Raw genomic sequence first — 22,793 nt, 5'->3', positions numbered from 1 at the left:
CCGCCGAATCACAAACGTCGAAACCGAAACTATAGTGACCGCACGACGCAGCATTTTAATGCGTACCATTTTTTGCCGAGTACGCCCACAGCCAGGACCGCGTAGCGCCGTGCGTTTGCGCAAAAAAAAAAAATGCAGATTTCGCTGAAGTTTCACCTGTAATCGTCATAATAGCGTAAATGGAAATAATTGGTCGAACAGAATTGTGAAAAACCAAGCAAAAAAAAATTGGCTATAGTGAACTCGTTCTTTAAACAAGCGACATAAGAATGCTACGCATTAGTAGACAAGTCTCGGAATTTCTGTAGATTTTAAGTTTGTCCCTTTGTTTGAGTTCTATAGATCCCTTTGTTGAAATTCTATAGATATAACCGCGGAGCTAGATCCCTTTGTTTAAGATATAGATCCCTTTGTTTAAGTTCTATATATATAACCGCGGAGCTGTGTAAACCAATCAGTATTATTGAGTAAAAAATTGGCCTACAAATTTACTGCTACCGTTCCCGGTTTTGTTTAATAATGGCTACACAGCTTCTGAACGGGCTGACTACAATTGCCCTGACACTTTAAGAGTCAGCGCCGGCGCATTTAGCGCCCGCTGTAACTATTCCCTTACCAGATGGGAGACTAATGCAAATCCGTACCTTCGCCACAGTTCCCACAATTACAGAGACAAGCCCGAACGAGTTCGGGTGATACCGTATGTGAGGAACTCTATGCAGCACACGGGACATACCTGTAGCCTGCGAGATGGACCGAACATTATTGAAGGCTCCGCGCAACCTGGATGCCGACTTCCTTACCATGTTCGCTGACTTATTCGTGGACTACCTCACTCAATGGGTCCATTTCTCATTGTAGCCGTCGACGGCTTTACAGGTCAAGGTCAACTGTCGCTGTTTTTCGTACTGGCAAAGGAGTTGTGGTCGAGCGGAGATACATTGATTCTCACCCGCAAGGCCAGAGTTTGACCCCCGGTTCTGAGAAATGCGTTGCATATTTTTGAAATACGTGCCAACACGTTCCACGCACGCAAGGATGAAAATCCGAAAACGATCGTGGTTCTGCAAGGGCACATTAGGATTCAAAAAAGACCTAGTACACTTATGACCGTATTCTGAGTCTGTCGTCCACTCGATGTGATTCCTCGACTTAGCTGAGTGGAGGAGGATGGTCGTTCGCTCGCTCGCTTGCTCGCTCGTCTGTGTTAATCTTCCGCTCCTGTACTTCACCCGCGGTGTTCAGGCGTGAGCGTCCACCTTTCGCAATGTTTATGCACTCGCTATGGAACGCCTCGCGCTGTGGAACGCTTCGAAGACACGTGGCCGTTTTGTGCTTCCAACGCCAACGCAGTTTTTTTTTTTTTTTTCGCGCAAATGGTAAAAAATGGCCAGCGAATTTCTCTGCGTTAGGCTCCGGCGTTGTTCGCGCGGTCGAGAAACTCTTCGCGCCCGGATGATTTCGCCAGTCCTCAAAGGATTCGGTGGAAGGGAACTGCGGCACGTATGGGACGAGCCACTTTTTTCGTTGTTTTATTTCTTCCTGCTGCGGGGCCAGTGATGAGGATGTCCTCGCTGTGGCGGCTGGCGGGGCAGCTTCCGTACATTGCGCGTTTGTTAGCTGCGCCGATCGATGTCCGCCCGCGCAACCTGGCACCACATTGCGCGCTGCACGGCCTGGCTGCAGAGAGGCAGGAAATTTCGACGCCCCGTCACTTTGCGATCCCATTTGCGCGCTTTCAGCTTGCGCGGATCCGCAAGCCGCCGCGCTGTGCTTGTCCGGGTAGCTCGTTCTGTTTAATCAGCAAATGGCTGTGGTCACCGGGTGCTGTATTTGCTCGCTTATTATGGATACGGAAAGTACGGTTGACACCCTAAATTGTGGAGACACGGGGAGTAACAAAGTGTGTAAGAATTTCTCAGGGTATCCTGCGGGGAATATTGACTGAATTGTGTAACAGGTCGGAGATCTTTACTAGGGCTAGATTAAAATCAACTGAGTCCGCATTGTTTTATTTCCGCGGGCAGCCATTGCTCTGTATAATCATCGGCAGAGCCTGCAGAGAGCGGGTCTGCTCTCTATATATCCGCCGGACATGTTGCTTTTAGGTTAGTCGCGCTTAGTTTCTATGCAAAGTTACAAACGCTCTCGCGTGCCACGCTTGTCCAGTGCAGCGAGAGAGCTACCAATTTCTTGTGCTCCTCGTAGTACTGTTAGCCGGCCTCCGGGGTCTTCGAATGTCGATAACCGTTGTTCCCCCTCGTATGCTCGAAATAAATGACCAAACCACAATATAAGCCAATCCTGGGTATCTGTTAGACTATCCGTTGCAGAGAAAAGCCCGTCGCCGTAATGAGCAACACACACCGTGGTGTGTGTTGCTCTTCTCGCGAGCGGCTTACCTGCACCGCTGGCTCAGCCTGTGTCTTTTGTGGCTTTAATTAAACCCCACGACTGCCTCTTCGCTTCGTATAGTACTGAAAGATGAGATAAGCTGGTTGCTTTTCACGAAATAGAGAAGGCCCCTAACACAGACCAGCTATGCTGGCTTCTATAAACATAAAGCCTCTGGATCCATTGTGTTGTACAGACAAGCCGGCCCGCGACTAAAATATAAACGAAAGGGACTTGGCCAGAAGAAATTTTGGAAGGAGGAGGAAGGAGGAGGAAGGAGGATAAAATTTTTGTTGAACAAGCTTTGCATAGGGTTATTGCATGCGCGTGGTGGCAGACGTCCTCATGGTAGTCCAGGAGTCCTTGTCCTTGGATCGCAGTTCAGGACCTCTTCACCACGTTGCGCTGGTTCCCAGGGTCCGGACTTGTCAGGAACATATTATGTTTTGGAAATAGCGTTTTCAAGTGATAGTGAAGTTTGATGAAGTTTGTTTAGAAGAAGTGGATGCTGTGATATATGCGGAATGACGTGCCGTTATCTTCCTGTGCAACTAGCCTGATACGTTTTTATGCTTAGTGGAAAGAGAGAGAGAAAGGAACTGTGTGAAATTAAGTTCAGGCCAAAATGACGTTCATGACGCCGGGCTGGTTCGGGTTTACGTATATTGCAGGTTCAGCAATAAAAGCACAGGATGCCGATCAAAAACTTAGAAAATATGAAGAAAGGAAGGAATAAAGGTAAAGGAAAGGCAGGAATGTCAACCAGGCTGTGGCCTAGTTTGCTATCCTACACGTGTGGAAGGGGAACAATTGGAAAAAAGATGAAAACAGTAAAAGCAGGGGAAGGTAAAGAGAGAGCGTAAAGAGGTGTGGCCAACACCACGACGCTATAGGCGATAGAGTTCTTTGACTTCACAGAGCAGTCCCTTGCGCTACAGTCTGCTGTGCAATTGTTCGTGGCTTTTAGGAAGCACAGGAGCGCTTTCGTGGCCTTGTGCGTAGATGACGGTGAAGGCCAATGGCCCAGGATTTTCTCCTCAGTAAACGGCCACCGAGAATCGAGCTTCCGTAAAGTTGAGGAGAGCTGCCTTCTTGCCGATGAAAAACGCGGGCATTCGCATAGAAGATGGTGTATGGTCTCGGGTGTGTCGCAGTCTTCACACGCCTCGCTGTCTGCCATTCCAATCAAATGGGAGTAAGCATTTGTGAAGGCGACTCCAAGCCAGAGACGGCAAAGAAGGGTTGCATCAGTCCGTGGGAGGCTTAGTGGGAGATGACGCTGAAGATGCGGGTCCAGGGCATGAATACGAGAGCTCGTGAACTCTTGGGTAGTCAGTTTGGCTATTGCGGTCTCCCGGGCAAGTTTGCGGAGTGTCCTAGCAGCGTCCGTCCTCGATAATGGAATAGATATGGTCTCCGACATTTGCTGGGCCAAGCGGGCGGCAGCATCCGCACTTTCGTTGCCGACAATGCCACAGTGACTGGGAATCCACTGGAAGGCACTGTCGTGACCCGCTTGAGCAGCATGGGCATACAGTAGCCTTATCTCGGCCAGCAGCTGTTCATGGGGTCCACGGCACAAGGCTGACTGGAGCGATTGGAGCGCAGGCTTGGAGTCACAGAAGATCGCCCATCTTCGACATGAGGCTTGCTCAGTGGTGCGAAGGGCGTAACGGATGGCGATAAGTTCGGTAGCCGTGGAAGTGGTGGGTTGGGCTATCTTGAATTCGGTGATCATCGACAATCGTGTTATAACCACGGCGCCGGCAGAACCAGAGGTTGTTACCGAGCCATCGGTGTAAATATGGGTGCGGTCGCTGTATCGCTCGTGTAGATAGATGAGATTTAGCTGCTGTAGTGCTAGCGTCGGACAATCGCGCTTCTTCGTTAATCCTGGGATAGTAAGGCATGCTCGTGCTGCAGCGTACACCAAAGTGGGAGCAGCGGCCTCGTTGCCGGCGTATAGTTGGATGGCAGGCTAGTAATGTGGGCAGCTACAATCTTTGCGAAGGATGCGTAGGGGCGTTCCGATGGCATATTCGCAAGGTGGTGATTAGGAAGTCTGGTTAAGTGTCTCAAATGCGCCCTGAGGGTATCAATTGTCAGGTAGCTGGACAAAAGGTGGTCACGGGCCACAGCAATGGTTGCAGCTGTTGACGTGCACCGTGGTAGGCCAAGGAAAATTCGGAGGGCCTGCGCTTGTATTCCTTGCAGTTCTTGAATCGGCATGTGCCTGAAAGTACAGGCAGGCTGTACCGTAGGGAGCCCAAGAATAGTGCATAATAAAAAAGCTGCAACATTGATTTTATGGGCGTTCCCCACGTCTTGCCGCCAATGAACTGAAAAATATTGGTTACTGCAGACAGCCGCTTCTTCAAACAACGTACGTGGGGGCTCCAAGAAAGGTCTCTATCGAGAGTCACGCCAAGAAACTTGTGACATTTCACGTAAGAGACCTTTTCACCATTAGTTGACAAAAGGTATACATACACGGGCTTCCATGAGAACGCAAGCACTGCGCATTTGCTGGTAGACACTTCCAACCCTTTTGTGTGCAGAGAGGAAGTGCCCAAGTCTGCGGCCTTTTGCAGGCGCGCGCGCACGTGCCGCCCTGTCACTCCATCTACCCATATGCAAATGTCTCCCGCGTATATCGACAGATTAATCGTTCTTGGAAGCGAAGTTGCCAGGTCGATGAGTGTTAGGTTAAACAACGTGGGGCTCAATACGCCTCCTTGGGGGACACCTCGGTGGGTATAGTGTACTGACGTAGGGCCATCTTCAGCCATTACAAAGAGCGACCTCCCCGAAAGCTAACTCCGCACCCACTGGTAAACATGGCCGCCAAGCCCCACTGCCTCTAGTGCCTTAAGAATGGCATCGTGCTCCACATTGTCGTATGCTCCTTTAACGTCCAGGAACAGCGCAGCGCATATGCAATTGGCGCGTCTCTGCTGCTGCACAAAAGTTACTAGGTCGATGACGCAATCGATTGACGAACGGCCACGACGGAAACCAGCCATGACTACAGGATAGACGTTGTAGTGCTCGAGGAACCACTCCAGACGTGCCAGGATAACTTGTTCCATCAGCTTTCCAACGCAGCTGACGAGTGCTATGGGTCGGTATGCCGCAGGGTCCAGCAGAGATTTCCCCGGTTTCAGGAGAGGAACAAGGCGGCTAGACCTCCATTTTTCAGGAACTATGCCGTCGCGCCACAGTTCATTGAAATATTTCAAGAGGGCCTGCCGGCGTCGTTTCCAAGGTGACAGAGAGCGGCAAAGGTGATTCCATCGGGCCCAGGTGATGACGACCGCTTGCACACAGCCAATGCCGCCTCCAGTTCTTCCATCGAAAACGGGACGTCCATCCGAGGATCCCGCGATGCGGGAATTTCAGTGGAAAGTGATGAGCCGGAAGGGCCTGTTTCACTAGTGACCCGAACACACTGCAGAAGTCCTCTGCTACTTCGAGCTCTCCGCGCTTCTGGTGAAGAGCCAAAGCCTTGAATGGAGAGCGCTGTTGCATTGGGGTCATTAACCCTCGCACAGTCCTCCATATTCCAGACAAGGGCTTTCGAGGGTCGAGCGATCCACCAAAGGACTTCGAACGTTGTGTTTGCACTTGGATAATGCGGCGTTGAATCTTCTTTTGTGTCTGTCCTTCTGGCATCCCTCAAGTCTTGAAGAGACTTCGTACGTCTCTCGTTCGGCGCGCCGACAGATAGCTCTGAGGCGTTCCAGCTCAATGTCGAACTCTGTGACTTTCGGGGACGTTTTCAAGCAACCAGTGTGCGTCCGATAGCAGACTCCACATCTCCAGACTCATCACTGCCACAGAAATCTTCCATTCGGGATTTAAATTGTGACCAATTGGTCACCCGAATGACGTTAGGGTCGATGCGACTTCGTAGTCCATTAATCTTTAGATAGGTAGGAATGTGGTCACTTCCATGAGTTTCTACGTCTGCAAACCATTGTTTATGTCCGGGCAGGCATCGTGAAACAAACGTTGGGTCCAAGCAACTGCCGTAGTTTGCGCCATGTAGAAAAGTCGGACTTCAATCGTTCAGTAAGCATAGGCCATGGTCTGACGCCAAGGACGCCAGGTTCCGGCCTTTGCTGTTAGTGCTTGAGCTTCCCCACAGCAAGTGGTGTGCATTAAAATCACCCGTAATAACCCACGGACCAGCCGTTGCACTTAAGATGTCCTGTAGCCTCTTGCGATTAAAGCAAGATGCCGGGTGTATATACGCACCCACAAGTGTGAATGTGAGGTCGCCTTTCCTGATGGTTAGGCAGACGTACTCATTACCCCTGTAAGCTTTCACAGGGTGGTGTACATAGGTGAGCTCACGTCTGATGAAAACGACGACTTTGCTTGGCTCAGTCTGTGGTTGATTGAAAAAGTTCATAGCCAGATAGTCAATAGGTTTACGCAGGTTCGGCTCACAAATGACAAGGATGGGAATCGACTTCATGAACACAAATTGGCGAAGATCAGCGATGCGTGACAGCAGACCTCTGGCGCTCCACTGAAAAATGGAAGCGTCCTTGACATCCGCACTCAACGGAGGGCGCACGTTGGCCATTGCACTTGCTCACCCAAGGCTTGCGAGTACTGGCTCCAGGGCCTTCAGTACTTGTAGGGAACTCAACGCAGATGGAGTGTTTATGTTAGCGAGTAACGTGCGGATGGCATTCATGAGGGACCTCAAGACCGCTACGACTTGCAGATGTGGGCCTGCAGCCGGGGCGGGAGATCGCACGGGTTTCTTCAGCGCTGAGCGTTGGGGCTCAGGTGGCGGTTCAATCGGTGGCAGTGGGGGCCATGAGTCAGCCGACGGGGGCTTCCATCGCCACCCAGCAGCCATCGCAGCCAGGTATAAAATATGAATGTGTCACGTTTGTATGGGGGCCGCGGTCACAGTGAAAGAAAAAGCACGAATTTTCGTCTTAAGCATGGCTCGCGACACTGCCCAGGCATCTTGCGTAGACTAGTGGCAAATTTCTGGAGTTGCGATTAACCTTGTTCTCCGTCGGCTGTATACGGGGAGCGACTCCAGACAGAGGCACGAAGTGGCATTTTTTGTCATTTGCAAGCGCGCGTGCATTGGTCCAGTTGATTGCGTGCGATGCGGTATCGCAGGTATCACGACGAGGGCGCTTTTGGACACGTGTTTTTGAGGTTTTCGGTCTCCCGTATGTACACGACCGGGCAGCTAGTCTGCAAAAGAATCGCCGTTGACGACGCCTGGACACTTTTTTTTCTGCTGTTTGCCCTTACGTTCAGCTCGTGTCTGCGTTTGCAGGACGGCACGTGTACAAGTGCGGCACTTTCATCGTGCGGTTATCCTGAGTCCTTTATTGACTCGGTTCAACGGCACCATACGCGGCCTGCGCATGTACGCGGCCTCGGCGGTCCGGTAGGAGCGAGGCAGTGGCGCACGCAGGATTCTGCTTCGGGGGGAGCAGGGCCTACTTTAGAAATTGAGAAAATAATAACAAACAAAATTACCAAATAATAATAAAATCAAGTGAAATTAATATATAATAAATATATAATCACTTCATATAAGATAATGTAGTGATGTGATGATAACAAGAAAAAAATTACACCATCTTCCCGAAGGGAACCATGAGGAGGGTGCGAAGCATTATGGGGATTCCGTGTAGGTTCCATTGTGTTGCCGTTATGTTGTTTCATTTATCGGAGCACGAATGGGAACGTAGTGTGAACCCCCATGTAGAGACAGAAATGCAGAGAAATGTAGAGACATGTAGAGACAGCGAAGAGACCGACACCCTCGTTACCTGATCGAACACCTCCTGGTTCTCTCCTTTCTTTATTGCGTGCTCACGCTCCTACCCCGCTGCTCGACCTCTTCGTCCTCTTCTCTGGTTGAGCTGCAAGGCGCGTGGCGCTTCCCGCCGCAGCCTTCCCCACTGGAAATTCAACATCCTCCTCTAAAGTTTTTGCGTGCCTTCGTTGTATCAGTAGCTTCTTGACGTAGTTTGGATGAGTGAAGGACATAAGGCGCGTTCGTAGCACATGCTCCCGTCTCGGTTTGTAACGCAGTGGGAAGAGCGCCACGTACTTACCGTTGCGGCCAGATAGTCGTGGGTTCGAAACCGGGCGCCGCCTAACAATTTCTTTTATTTATAGTGGACTGCGCTGACGTCAGGCCAAACGCTGACGGGACTGAAGAGACGCGCATGCGCAGTAGAGTGCGGACGGTGGACAACAACGACAACAAGGGAGGGAGGGACACAGCCCCGAGCATGAGATGCTTCGCATCGAAAAACAAGAACGAGCAAACGCACAAAAAATGACTCGTGTTTGGTCCAACCTTGAAAATTACCCCGTCATAAAAAATGCAGCTAGTTAACCCAGCTGATGTCTTCACTCGGAGTTATGCTGCCTAGGTGTCCTTGACGAGGGAGTCAGCCAAGGCTCCCAGCATATAGGCGATGGAGCAGGGGAGGGAGAGATTTATGGAGTAGCGAAATAGACCCGTGAGTCGTGACCGCCTCAGGCATTTTTCTCCTCTCCCTCTGCGCAGACACCGAGGTGATTACAAACTTGCGTACTCAAGAACAGTCCTTGTCTTATCTCCGGTGGCCACGCGTTATGGCGTGATGGGAGTTAGTAGGTTTATCCGAGGTAGGCAAGGTTGCGATCCCTATACGCTTGGATTCTGTTAAAGACGATAGTCTTTCTTGGGCTACTTAAACCCAGAAATTTTGTTCTGTCTGTCTGCCTGTCTGTCTGTGACTCGATTCAGCCACCCGGCCAAAGTGAAGTGAATACTGCGCAATAGTCTTATATACTCACCGCCAAATGTAAACGTCTAAGCCCGGCTTATATGTTTATACTTGTCGACTTTGTTGAACAAGAACAAGACATTATGCAAATATAAGACAAGAAATTAGTACACAAGGGATATTTACAGTGTTCCTTTATTAATGAATTCATGGATGCTTGGTTTATCGATAGCAAATGATATTCTACATCTACTGCAGAAAACCGCCGCCTGCTGTTGCCCGCGCCGCCTCCGGCGGCATATGAGAAATCACGCGGTAACAGCAACGAAAGGTTCCACTAGCTAGGTTCCACGTTCTGCTTGGAACGCACGTGGAGCACGGCCGCGTGGTTCTATCTTCAAGTCGGCCTCCTCGATTCACGCGCGTCTCCACCGTACTGCAGCGCTGGCGTCGAGGAACCCGGCTTGTTGCAGTGGGACGCGGTAAATTCAAATCGCCTTGAGCAAACCTTTAGTGCGTTTACCTTGGGATGAGCGCGACGGAAAACGAACAGCATGAGAGGTGAGCGGGAAAGCAAAGGGGGGCATTTCCTTGGAAAATGTCTACAAAGACTATCGTCTTTTGACGACATTTGCAACGAAAGGAGCAGATACGCGGTCAATTTTTTGTTCGAAGTGTATTCGTCGGAGAGAACGAGAGCTTCGTGTGGATAAAGGCATGAAGGGCCAGCCTACTGACGGATAAGGCAGCGCTTATCGCTCGAGTGGCCAGATACCTGCTGAGAGCCACTCACGCGTCCGGGGAAGAACAAGACTCTCTCGAGTCAGTGTTGAGGGCACGCGAATGCCGCTTCTGGCTGAACGATTCTAGTGTCGACGTGTTTTGTGCCACGGAGGGAGGTGGCGTCGGTTGATTTGGGCTCCTCGAAATTTCTCGCGTTTCTCGCACAGAAACAAAGCTCTGGTGTGGCCATCGCAATCGGGCTGCCAGCATAACGCTCACTCCATTGTCGCTCGTAGAGATCGATAGTAGACCCGCCGGCTTTATGTACCGCTCAGGTAGTGAGTCGAAATGACGACCGGTGGGCCACCAGGACGACATAGTGGATACCGAGAGAAGAAAGGGAAGGCCGATATAAACTCGACGGAGGGACGAAATGAGGAAGCTCGGAGGCAAAGATTGAACTCGAGAATCGCAGGACAGGAGTGGTTGGAGGTCAGTGGGAGAGGCCTTCGTCCTGCAGTTGACGAAGCTTGTTCTGCTGGGTAAAAATCGTTTCGATCTTGTGTCTATGGCCGGCAAGCACTAGTGCGTCGCACATCTGGTACGCCGAATTTCCACTAAGGCTGGCGGTTCGTGCATTACCACAACCACAACTTTCCGTCTTGTGCGGTCCAAGTCGCAGCCACGATTCGTGTACAAAGAAGCACAATTCCACCATCTCACGATCGCGATGGAGCCATCAACTGGAGTGCAGGTTGGGCCATTACCAGGTACAAATTCTGCACGCTGGCCCAAACTAGACATGATCGACAAACTGGTACACCAACGGCAAGCTGTCAGTGCCCGTGAGCTATCGCAGATCGGTGGAGCCTTAGCGTTGTACATGGGGTATGTTGTACTCGATGTAACCTTGACAGTTTCAGACATTACTCCGTGGCAGCTGACATAGGAAAACCAATTGGTCGTCTGCGGCGGCCAGTCCTTTGCCAGATCACGGCTGCAGTTGATATGGTCATTAGATATCAACGTTAACTGCACTGGTCTGTCCCCAGCTACCAGGGGCTGACCAAACCAGCTTGAGCGCAGCAAACCCGATGCATCCAGTCTACCCGAACTAGTAAAATACATGATGGATTTACCGCGATTTTTGTAAACATTCCGATGTCGTTTTTTTTTTTTTGGTTTACTCTAGGCATGTACTAAGTATTTAATACACTTAGTTTATTTTATCAGAAGGTATCGCGAGTTTATTAACTCTAACGCGTCAAAATTGGTGTTTGTCTGGTAATCGGGGGGACATCAGGGTTTTACAGCAAATACTCCCCGAAATTTGGCGTTCGTTTGGAATTGAATTACTACACGCCGTGGTGGCTCAGTGGCTAATTCATTGCGCTGCTGAGAATGAGGTCGCGGGTTCGATTCACGTCCACGGCGGCCGCTTTTCTGATGGAGGCGAAAAGCAAAAACGCCCGTGTGCACGAGATTTCGGCGCACTTCAAAGATCCCCAGGTGGTCAAAATTAATCCGGAGCCCTCTACTACGGCGCGCCTCTTCGCCTGCGTTGCGTCGGCGCGTTAAACTCCACAATCAATCACTCAATGGAATCAACAAGGATGACAGGAAAGAGCATCGTTAAACTCCAAGAAAATGAAACATTTTATTTACGGAAACCTGGCCATCGAATTTTCACTCACCCTTGTTTACCTACATTATCATCTGCATGGGCAACATGTCTGTCTCCATTAAAGACCTGTCCGATCTTTGAACTTATCTCAGCCGAGAGAAAATTTTCTCAACATCACCGCTTTTCTTAGATATAGGCACAAAAATGTCCGTGCAGCATTTGTCAGCTTGCAGAAGCGAGCGGTAGAGCATGGTTGAAAACGGCAGAACGCCAGCGCGCGATTGTGCTGGTCGCTACGTTGAAGAGGTCCTTTCGGGGAGAAATCGGGTTTGACCCTATCCTCCTGAAACAGGTTCGGAGTGTCAAAATCGGGTAAAATCGGGTTTTACCCGGAAACAAACAACCCTATTATCCAGTTCAGCAGTGCCTGGAATGAATTTTTTGAGCTGATTTTTTTTGTCGCTCTGTGTAGTATTTCGCAGGCTGACCCGCCAAGAAGCTAACTCTTGAAAAAGCCGCTGTCGCCGTATATATATATGGCCGAGTATGCTGTGAACGGAAATACTCTCCCCACAATTCTGACAACTTTATTCGCGTTCTGTTCCAGGGAAATGGTGCCGCTTAGCTTCATTCTTGTTCCATTCCTTGATACTTCGGCACCATTCCATCACATTGCATCCCACTCCGGGTTGACGGAATTCAGGGCTATTTCCGCAAGGAAAACATTTCAACACTGGTTAGCATTGGCGGGTGTAGTTATTCCATAGCTTACCTTTTCCGCCAAGCCATGATTTCGGCGTGCTGCGTGTGTTTCGTGTCAGCATAGGCATAAAAGTACTTTATGGGCGGGCAGATAACGCAGCTTCACCCATGCGCGCATTGTGAAATAAGTATTGTGCTTTCGTAGCGTCGTGAATTGTCGTTGCCGTGCACACACATTCGGGCCACAAGATTCCACCCGTGTCCCCCTCTCTCACGTTTCGTGTGATAACACCGCGTCGTATACGCGTCAGCTGGGCCGCGTGGAATGTGCCGCGCTGTACGAGCGCTTTCTCGGTGCTTGGCGGAAGGTTTCCATTGTCAATGCCGTCGCCTTCGGAGGTGTTGTGCGCGGTGAAATCGCTCGTGTTCCCCGAAGATGCCTCGAGACCCCGCGTCGCCGACCGTTGACCAGCCATGTGCGCCCATCATCGCGCTGTGCAGTATGCAACCGGCGGTGTTTCGCGGAACCGGCCGCGGTTCGGCTTGCGCGCCAACGCACCGTGTTTCCGACCGGAAGGATGTGGAGCGCGGCAGTGTTTGCGGCAAACAGTTGTCGTGCCGGACAAGCGTGCCGCTTTTCGTGCCGCTCTCCCTGCGCGCCTTCTTCTGCGGCGTTGTGTGGTCGCTGGCCTCTGTCGTCTTTGGAGCAACCGCAGGTGCGAACAGGTATTCCTTCTCCTAATTGGCGCAGTTGATCTGCCGGAAGGCGCGAAATATGACAGCCGAGCCACCTGTAACTATAACTCTCACCTGTTACGGTGGTGTGATTACTGCGTCCGATGCGCCGTGACAAAAATGATGCTACAGTCCGCTACCGTTTAAGTAATTTGCGCTGAGCCCGTGCCAAACTTTGCTTTCTGCAATTTGTAGGAACGAAACTAACTGCGCTGTCGATTGAAAGTACTTTTCAATCGATAGGGACATCACGCGCATGCGCGGCTCTGTCGTGATGCGTGCAGGCAAGACAGAGAGAAAGGTGCAAAAGCTAGTAAATAAAAAAAAAATTCCCGGCTATTCCACTCTGTGAAGGTGGTTGTCCGGCGAAGCGTACGGGTCTGTTAACGCGGTGCTTCCCCGGCGAGTGTGGGTCGAGTTTTTTTGTCTACAGTAAGGTCGTCATCGAACCAAAGTCTCGAACTGAAATGAAACCGAGAAAGTTTTTTTTTTGGTAACTGGCGTACGCGCCCTTGAACTTTTCCAAGTTGCAACCTTGGTACCGAGAGCGCTTTGCCGCGTCCTCTGACGCGCGATATGCGTCGTCACTGTACTTCCTCGTCACTTACGTGTCGTCTCGCGAGCACGCTCGTCGGATGCCGAATTAATGGAGAGTTTTAGCTGACCGTTTTCGACGCTGCGCTCCGGTATCGGCGGCCCGCTCAGCGCAACCGGAGCCAATGCCATCATGGCGCTCCCGCTTGCTATAGGAGCGGAACGGACCGTGAAAAACGGTCAGCTAAAACTCGCTAGTATCGACTCGCCGTCGACGATTACGCTCACGTCATTGTTTTCAAGCCGCCCCCCGTTCTTATCGCATTTTTTACGAGCATGTTTCACTGCTCAACACGTATGTGGGAAAGCCAGCTTACAAAATCCGAGCTCGGACCGATCTCTTTAAAGTCGGCTTCACTTCTAAACACAAGTGCATTGCTGGGAAGGTACTTTTATTTTGGGGAAATACAAGCCGTTTCATATCAAAATATAAAATCCCTGGGAGCTTATCGGTGTAAGCTTGATCTTTGTAAGCTGACCAAGCTTATGCCGATCACCTTAAATCCGGCTTCTCTTCTAAATACAAATGCATTCCTGCGAAGACATTTCCTATCTTAATATAAGGCGTCTTATATAACATGAGGAACCTAGGCCCTTATCGGCATAAGCTTGGTCTTTGTCAGCTGGCTTTCCCTCATGACGTTTTTCCGCGCGGACGCCATAAAATTTTGCATCCTAGCGATTAGACAGCTCCGCTGTAAAAATGAAGCGAATGGAGAAAAGGGATACCACTCGATCGGTTTTTCCGTCTGTTTCGCTTTGTTTGCTCCGTTTTTCATGCGAGATTTAAAACCGCAGCCAAGTGCCGTGTGTTACGGAAATCCATCGCAATTGCTGGGGGCGGGGCGCCTGTTATCGCATCCATTTCGACGCGGTTGTATTCTAACTTTGGACGTTGGTGTCGCGCACGCGTAATATCAAGTATAAAAGTTCGATTACTGTGGAATACCCAATATCTAGTACAAGAACATCTTTATAGGTTTTGATTTGGTGCCGATGCCCGGTAGGACTCCGAGGGCGCTGCACTTTGTTTCTGGCATGTTTACTCAAATCGCGTGCAGCTACGCTCTATGGTCTCTGTAAAGTGCAAAAGTGGGTGGGCGGGCCGGCCACATTCGGGGGGAAAATGTGCCTCCTTTGTTTCCTTTCTTTTTTATTTCAGGGATGAGGGGGTGGGGGCATTTGCACACTGTAGATTGTGGCTTATGCCATAACTACAGAAATCTGCTGTTTGCGCGTGATAAAGACCCGCCCCTCTTTGAACTGCGGCCATGGAAAGATCTTGCTGGCCGAAATTATTTTTGACAGGTTCATGAGCGGGGTTCATAAGTTCATAAGCAGGCTCATAAGTAGGTTTTCATTCTTGAGTTGTTGCATTGAAGCAATACAGCTGTAACTGGCTTTTCTCAGTGTGATTACAGCATGAAAACAAGGATGTCAGGCTTTCTTTCTTTTGGGAGGGCGGAGAGGATAGTTTTGTACTATCGGTCCTGGTTTTTAAATAAGTAAAACAATAAGGTCTAGAAAGCAACTTTTTGCGTTTCTGGAGCGTATACGAAGCGGATTGGTTGTCGTTCATGAATATTGTGCCTCACAGTGATAAGTTCTCTTGAGTTGGGTTTTGCAGGTGGAGCGCACCGTTTCGTTTACATATAGCAACGTATCAAGCTGCACCCGTAACTTAAAAGAATGTTATACAACCATTTCATACTACCGCTGATGACTCTGAGGCAGAAACTTTGCGACTTACTGAACACCTTGTTTCACACAAGCCATGGAACAACAAAGATAGGGGTTACTCTTACGTATACTAAACAAGCGTCGTAGATTGGAACTAAATCGCGCGCGCGCGTGCGTGCGTGCGTGCGTGCGTGCGTGCGTGCGTGCGTGCGTGTGTGCGTGCGTGCGTGCGTGCGTGCGTGCGTGCGTGCGTGCGTGCGTGCGTGCGTGCGTGCGTGTGTGTGTGTGTGTGTGTGTGTGTGTGTGTGTGTGTGTGTGTGTGTGTGTGTGTGTGTGTGTGTGTGTGTGTGCGCGCGCGCGGTTTTGATCATTAGGAAGAGAGGAAAGGTTCACCAGCAGGCGTAAATTGCCTCGCCTAGGGGCGGACACCGGAGCGCCTGCTGGTGTAGTAGGGGAGGTGGGATAGGGAGGAAAGAGTACATAGGAATATGGGGATAGGAGGGAAGGTTAACATGGTACATACATACAACACATAGGGGATGTTAAAAATGATCATATATAAAAGACAAAGGGGGAAAAAAAGGAGTTAAACAATTGTGCAAGGTAGCAATACAGAAAGAAACACTATACGTAATGTCTCAAATTAAGATGAAGTAGACGTTGGCTGCGCATGTAATGCAACCGGTGGACCACCACGGTTACCGAGGGCGGGACTATGGAAGTATAACTCGATAGAGAGATGAAATAATTAAATTCCGAGGCAAAGAATGAATTCGGACAGCGCAGGATAAGAACAATTGGAGGTCTTATGGTAGAAGCTTTCGTCCCGCAGATGGCATAAAATAGAATGATGCAGATGTACTGCGAGTCTATAGGTTAAGTTTCAAGGCGTTGGGCCTGTTTGAACATGAGTTGCAAACAAAACGAAGCTTGTAGGCCGGCTGTAACGCCTGTTCTTCAACAAAAATGGGAAAAACGGACGTTCACAATTTATTAAAAAAACTGCTTTTTATTTTTTTTTCTAGGATGAGCATCATTTTAGCACGTCAGGTGTGTCCCGCTTAACACGAATAAACGTTTTAAGCTTGTCTACTCTAGCTTACGTGTAGAGGTGATTGTTGTTCTCTTCTCTTTGTGGGCTCAGTCTTCCATAAATCAAGTTCGGCAATATAAGAATGTTGGATTTACTGAGAATGGCTGCACTTAAAAAAATATAGCTTAGCATGAAAGAAATGGCTAGGCGGTTGCTCGCGGTGCTGGAGGTTGTTATCGTGACGTCACGTTCCGCCTTTAGCCCCAGCTGCGGAGAACGTGTTTGTTTCGGCATTCCTACTGAACATGCCACCGTGCGCACGAGAGAAAACTTTATACAACCGTCAGTGGTTCAGGCTACCCAGTTACAGATCGTCTCGATCGAGTCCTAAGCTCTGCCCTAGTGCATTTTTGATGCATTGCACAGGAGCTGTTTGTTCCCCGAAAGAAGAAACGAGAGTCGGCCATGCCTGGTCATTTGGATATGGCAGCTGTGAAGGTGTCCGTAAGTCAGGTGTTTGGAATATTCCGAGGACATTCCCATAAGACATCTTGTTGATTGAAATATCCACCACCGTTTTTGCGCGCTGGTGGTTCTTCTGTCTTTCCTATTTGAAAGAAGATATCTAGCTGTGCTGCATGGGGGCATGCACTGGGGTCTGCGCATGTTTTAGTAATACTGCTTGCTGTCTTTCTAGGCTACGGTTAGGAGGGAGTAATTTCCGTCTGCGCAGTGTAAGGCTATGTTCAGACTACCGACGCAAAAACCGTATCGTGATCCATGGACGTAAAAAAAAATTGGCCGCGTATTTGCTCCTTTCGTTGCAAATGTCGTCAAAAGACGATAGTCTTTATCGACTTTTGCCAAGTAAATGCCTCCCTTCGCTTTCCCGCTCACCTCTCATGTTGTTCCTGTTGCGTCGCGCTCCTCCCAAGGTAAAGACGCCAAAGGTTTGCTTAAATCATTTTAAATTTCCCGCGTTCCACTGCTCCAGGCCAGGTGTCTCGATGCCAACGCTGCCGTACGGCGTAGACGCGTGTGAATCGAGGCGCCCTACTTCAACGTTTATAGAACCGCGTTTCCCTAGTCCACGTGCGTTCCAAGCAGAACGTGGAACCTATCTAGTGGAACCTTTCGTAACTCTTGCCACTTGATTTCTTCAAATGCCGCCAGAAGCTGTATGGCGCGGGCGACAGCAGGCGACGGCGGAGTGATATTTTTTTCTTCAGTTGATGAAGTATTTAATCTCGCCAAAATCAAACATGTACGATTTTTTATAAAGGAACGCTGCAAATATCACTTCTGTATTAATTTGTTGTCTTATATATGCGTAATGTCTTGTTGTTCTTCAACAATATTGACAAGTATGAACATTACACCGGGTTTAGACGGGTACATTTAGCTGTGACTATATAAGACTATTGCGCAGGCATTGTTTTACTTTGGCCGGGTGACTGAATCGAGGCACAGACAGACAGACGGACAGACATACAGACAGACCAAAATTTCTGGGTTTAAGTAGCCCAAGAAAGACTATCGTCTTTAAAAACGGCATGTCACGCAGTTCGGTTGGCTGAGACTTGAAATGACGTCATTATTTAAAGCTATTACGGAAGTTGCGGCAACAGCCTGAACCCGGCCCAAGATTTCGTAGTACGTTCATTGTGCCGCGTTCATTGGTCCTATTCAGAGGTGTGTATGGTGCCAGGAATCTTAACTCTATAGGGCAAACGTGTCTGCCCGAACGTTGCCGAATACATCTCCGTGGAAAGCTGTCCAAATGAATTTGAAGTGATGATGACAGTGAGTATTTATTAATTCTGCGGTGTCTTTGTTCATGTCGTTGAGTATGATTTGCCTGCACGCTTCTTAGAAATCTACGGAAACGATTACCGGGACTGTGACTGAGGAGCTATGCGCTGTGAAGATGTTATATCTAATAGCTCCGGCGATGGCGTGGAGTTCAGGGCTTGCTGTGTTGATAGAGTGTACTAGAAGTTTTAGAGTGGCCCGAGCGGCGGCCTCTCCCATTGCTCCGGCGGGTCGACTTTCGCGCAGAAAATAAAACCGGTATAGCGGCGGCGCTGCTGTCGTCGACAACTGAACAGCCGGCGCTCCCCGGCACCAGCTCCAAGCCTGCGCGCGGCAAAATTTGCGTTGCTCGCGGCGGTGTTTTGCGCTTGCGAAGCTGATTTATTTTGGATTATGAAGTTTAACGCGCCGGAAGCGGTACTGGGGGGCTTCGGATTAATTTTAACCACCTGGGGATCTTTAACGCCCGCCGAAATCTCGAAGACACGCGCGTTTTTCGCTTTTATCCTCTATCACAAAAACGGCCCCGCCGCCGCCGGGAATCGAACCTGCACCTTCGGTCAGCTGATTTAGAGAGTAGACGCAGAAACGTTATGACTCCGCTTGAACGATACTTTCTCATTTTTTATGCGTTTTCTGAAAACGTTAATTGTTGGTACAGTAACCTCTCGTTAACTCAAAGTCGTAAAATATTAGCTGAAAATCTTGAGATAAGCGCAGAGTTTCGAGTTAAGTCAAATGCAGAACATTTGTAGCCAGGTCCCTGAAATAACAGCTAGTGGTGCTAACAAAAGCACTATTGCACAGGGGAGATTTCGTAATGGCAAAATAATTCGCAAAATAAAGGCAAAATAATTCGCAGGAAAAAGAAACTTTTATTATTGCAGAAGAAAGAACTGTGTTGCGCTCGGCTGTTTCGCGTTCGCATCTGCACCCCAGAAAAGCGTACCCGAGCTTCTCAATGCATCGCATGAATTGGAGGTCGCCACCGCTACATTCTACCTTGTTACAAAGCAGACGCAGCATGTATGTTATTTCTGCCGTTGTACGCCCGCACTTCTGGAGGCTCCTCCTCGTCCGCATGATCAGCTGCGTCGTCCACAGCAATGATGTACGCGCCAGACAGCATTCCGGTAACTGGGACGCGTAGTCCGCGTAAACTTGCACTTCACGACCGCGTTCGGCGGGAGTAATCACTCTAACGGGGACCTTATCAGCTGCCTGCAGCGGACTTTGCCTTGTGTCCTCTCTGCCAGTATTTCGAGACAACCGTGATCCTCCGAAAAAACGTTTCGAGATAAAGCGGGCTAATGCTTAGCGCCCATGGGAGGTAAACACACTGTGAGAAAAAGTTTCGAGAAGATATTTTGAGATAGCAGAGTTCGAGTTAACGAGGGATTAATTTGACGAACAGGCACCAGGAATGTTTTTCCCTTCCCCTTCTTGACTCTGCGCATGAAGAAAAAGCGGCGGGCGCACATTCTTATAGGTTGCAAAAAGTTTAATTTTTTTTACGTCCTCATTTGGAACAAAAATACCAAGAGCCTTCTTCTGGGCTACCCCTGCCGTTGATGCTTGTACTGTCGTTAGTGGGCTTTCTTAATTATTTTATTAACCTGCTATGTCGCATACTGCAGTCACTTGGTAAGGAAGTGCGTACTGAAAATGAAGTGCCAAGTCTGCATGACCAATCCTGCATGCCCGGGGAAGATGCCGCTGTGTTTACTACCTTTTGTATTTGGAGGGGGGGGGGGGGGGGCGCTTCTGAATCCTTCCGTGCATTTTTGAAAGTTTATTAGCGATCTCCTGGACGTTTTTACCAGTTGCTTCAGCAACAAGGAGCTCCACCATGGCAGCGTTATGGATGTGCCGCAGCCCTTATTCACAGCAAACACCTTAACGGCGTTGGTTGCGACCAGCACGTGAGACCTTGACAGCAAATTTGGTTGGGTTCTGTATACATTGTGACACGGATTCATTTTTATATAAAATGTTTAATCAAGTTACGTGATTACATGCGAACGTGGGAGCAACACCTTAAACTTAGCCGTCGCTAATGATCGAGGGCGAGTTATGAAAATGCGTTGGCCAAAAATGTCAATTTAAACCTCCATGTTAGCGTTATTCCTAAACCTTTACCTGTGTAGACTTTGTGCATGAATTCCCGCGTTACATTTCATTTTCTGGGCTATCGAAAATGAAAACAAAATGTGTATTTTGTTCCAGTTCCGTTTATTTGAACCTCCATGTTAGCGTTCTTGAACCTAGAGGTTCAAGAACGCTGTTGTCATTGTTGTTGTCAAGAACGCTGTTGTCACGCGCCATCTGGGAGTTCATTGTTGTCGCGGTCAATATATTTTCTGATCTATGTTTTGCATTTGTTTTATGTGCGTGTAATTGTACCATCAGCATACTTGTGAATTAAATTTGTGTTAATTTGATTCAACTCCTTTCTTGACCTAATCAATGGAAAGGTGGTGCGAATAATAGAACGTTGCGGGAATAGTTCTATGAAAGACGGTCATTGGGACAACTGAGCTAACCGCTGGGCTAACCCCTTTTTAGTTAAAAGGATACCTCGCTTGCGCGTGTCATTTTCTGATCGGCCACCACGGTGACCCGTAATTATCCCAAGTGGGCCACTGCTTAAATACTGCTATAATAACAACTCACGCAATAAAAAACAAACGAAACTTATGATATTAACCCACATAACTGCAGTCCGAGCGTAAATTGCAACACAATAAATAAAAAAATTCATCTGAGAAGCTATCATCCCAGTCCTCATATATTTTTTCATGTTCTTTGCGTCGACCAACTATGTCCATCAAGCAGCACAATAAGGACACAATCATAAAGCGATCATGAACTGGATCATACCAGGCAATTTCACGCAAAATACTTTTTATGGGAAATTGAAAAACCGAAAATGTCGCTGCAATTACTTTATTTACAATTCGCTACGAATGCTGCAAAGGAAAATCCGTAATTTTCCTTGTTGTTGTCGAGCGGGAAAGGCAAAACTAACGCAAAATGAGCTGCAGCGTTTATTTTTCATTTCGTTACCCACAGTCCACTGTACCTACAGTATATTTAAATAATTGGACTACCCGCAGAACAATTTTCGAGCGCTCCGCGCGTAAAGCAGCAGCGCTTCCTGGCCCGCGCGCGGCCGTGCGCGCTGCCAGCCGCCGCTTTCGCTTTCAGTTGTCGTTGACTACAGCGCCGCCGCTATTTTCTGCGCGAAACGAGCACTCTAGTGTTGATGCCATTTGCGCCGCTTTTGAGGGTGGCAGGAGGATTAGAGCCGCTATTCAGTACTGCGATGCTGTGTTTGCCTCTGCTGGAGCTAATGTCTATATAGTATATTGCTTGGCGATCTGTAGAAACGCAATGCGTTACTGTCTCCTGTCCTCGTTTATTTCAGTATCCATGTTCCCAAAAGGGCAAACTTTTGCAGGTCTTGAACTTGTCTGTTGAGAAATGGACCGTGCCCGCTGCAGTGGCTCAGTGGCTAAGGCGTCGTGCTGCTGAGCCCAAGGACGCAGGTTCGACTTCTGGCAGCAGCGGCCGCTTTTCTGATGGAGGTGAAAGGCGAAAATGCCCGTGTATTTGAGATTTCGGTGCACGTTAAAGATCCCCAGGTGGTCAAAAATTAAGCCGGACCTTCCACTATGGCGCGCCTCATCGCTTGTGCAGCGTCGGCGCGTGCATCTCTTAGCCTTATCAGTCCTTTATTATCTTTAGTGATTCTTTTCATCGTGTGTTTGATCTGGTTCTCCTATTTTGAAAGTTGCTGAGGCGCATGCACATGGTGTGAGACTTGCCGTCTTTCTGGTCTGGATGCGAGCTCCCCCTAGGGCAGATTAACTCTGTCTGGTGGGTATCGTTTGGTGTGTATAGCTACGAGTGAACCTTCGATTTGGCGGGAAAAATTGTTCTGGCCTCCTCTTGGATTGCCTTTAGTGTTACTTGCGGAGGGTTTGTGTGTCCCAAGGAACCTTTAGATATTTATACTCTTATGTAATCTTCGTATGGGGTGTACTTGATGTGTAGGAATTTATTCAGTGTTCTGGTGTCTCCACACAGTAGATTAAAAGGCATATATGCGGCAGTACTGATCCCTGTGGGATGCTTCTTTGGGGGCTTTTTATTGCCCGATGTGTTCGATCCAAACGTAATCCATAGAGTTCAATATTTCAAAAATTACACATGGGTCATTACCGTCAGTTATTTTTAACTTCTCAACAATACCATGGCATGTGTGTCATTTTCGAATACTTATGATGAAGAAACAACCAGCGCAAAAAAGACGAGGACGAGGAGGGCTACAAACACAGCGCTGCACTCACAACTGATTTTTTTATTGGGAAAGTAAGGACGCGGGTTTTCCTTTTAGTACACCACATGTACACGAAAAATACATTAAGTGTTTAAGGCCTTAAGATACCGAATCACATTATTTGGGCGGGCCGTGCTACACGCAAAAACGCAAAGGCATTAAATGTGTTAGGTATGATGGTGATAATGACCAAAAAAGGAAATGCACTCATATTTTAGAAGTTTTTTTTAACTGGGAGAAAAACGTCTTACAAGGGTTAAAAATGTTTTTGTGAAATAAAACTTTATGAGAAATAGTGTTTCCTAGAAAATGGCGTGAGACGTTTCTAAAAGTGGCATCAGCAGCTGCCGTCGCTTGCCAGCCGTAGCCAAATCCGCAAAGTTCAGAACG

The 22,793-nt window shown here is 48.8% G+C and overlaps 1 protein-coding gene across 3 annotated transcripts in view; it reads left to right on the top strand.

Moving 5' to 3' along the window:
• Positions 1-22,793, top strand: part of Hist (Histamine transporter) — a 57,956-nt gene that overhangs the window by 10,592 nt on the left and 24,571 nt on the right. Inside the window, exon 1 of one of the 3 annotated variants that reach the window (XM_077700523.1) lies at positions 12,492-12,923. The exons of 1 other annotated variant lie outside the window; for it this stretch is intronic. In XM_077700523.1, the coding sequence (XP_077556649.1) occupies positions 12,644-12,923 (280 nt within the window). In that variant the 5' untranslated portion in view covers positions 12,492-12,643. Of the gene's footprint in view, positions 1-12,491; positions 12,934-22,793 lie in introns of those variants that run through there. One more of the 3 variants, XM_077700524.1, reaches the window with a different exon arrangement.

Source organism: Haemaphysalis longicornis, unplaced genomic scaffold (assembly GCF_048455015.1).
Source record: "Haemaphysalis longicornis isolate Haplotype H1 unplaced genomic scaffold, Haemaphysalis longicornis Haplotype H1 scaffold_2, whole genome shotgun sequence".
Classification (NCBI taxonomy): domain Eukaryota; kingdom Metazoa; phylum Arthropoda; class Arachnida; order Ixodida; family Ixodidae; genus Haemaphysalis; species Haemaphysalis longicornis.
Note: the sequence above shows the minus strand (reverse complement) of the source record. Positions and strands in the feature narration are given on the sequence as shown.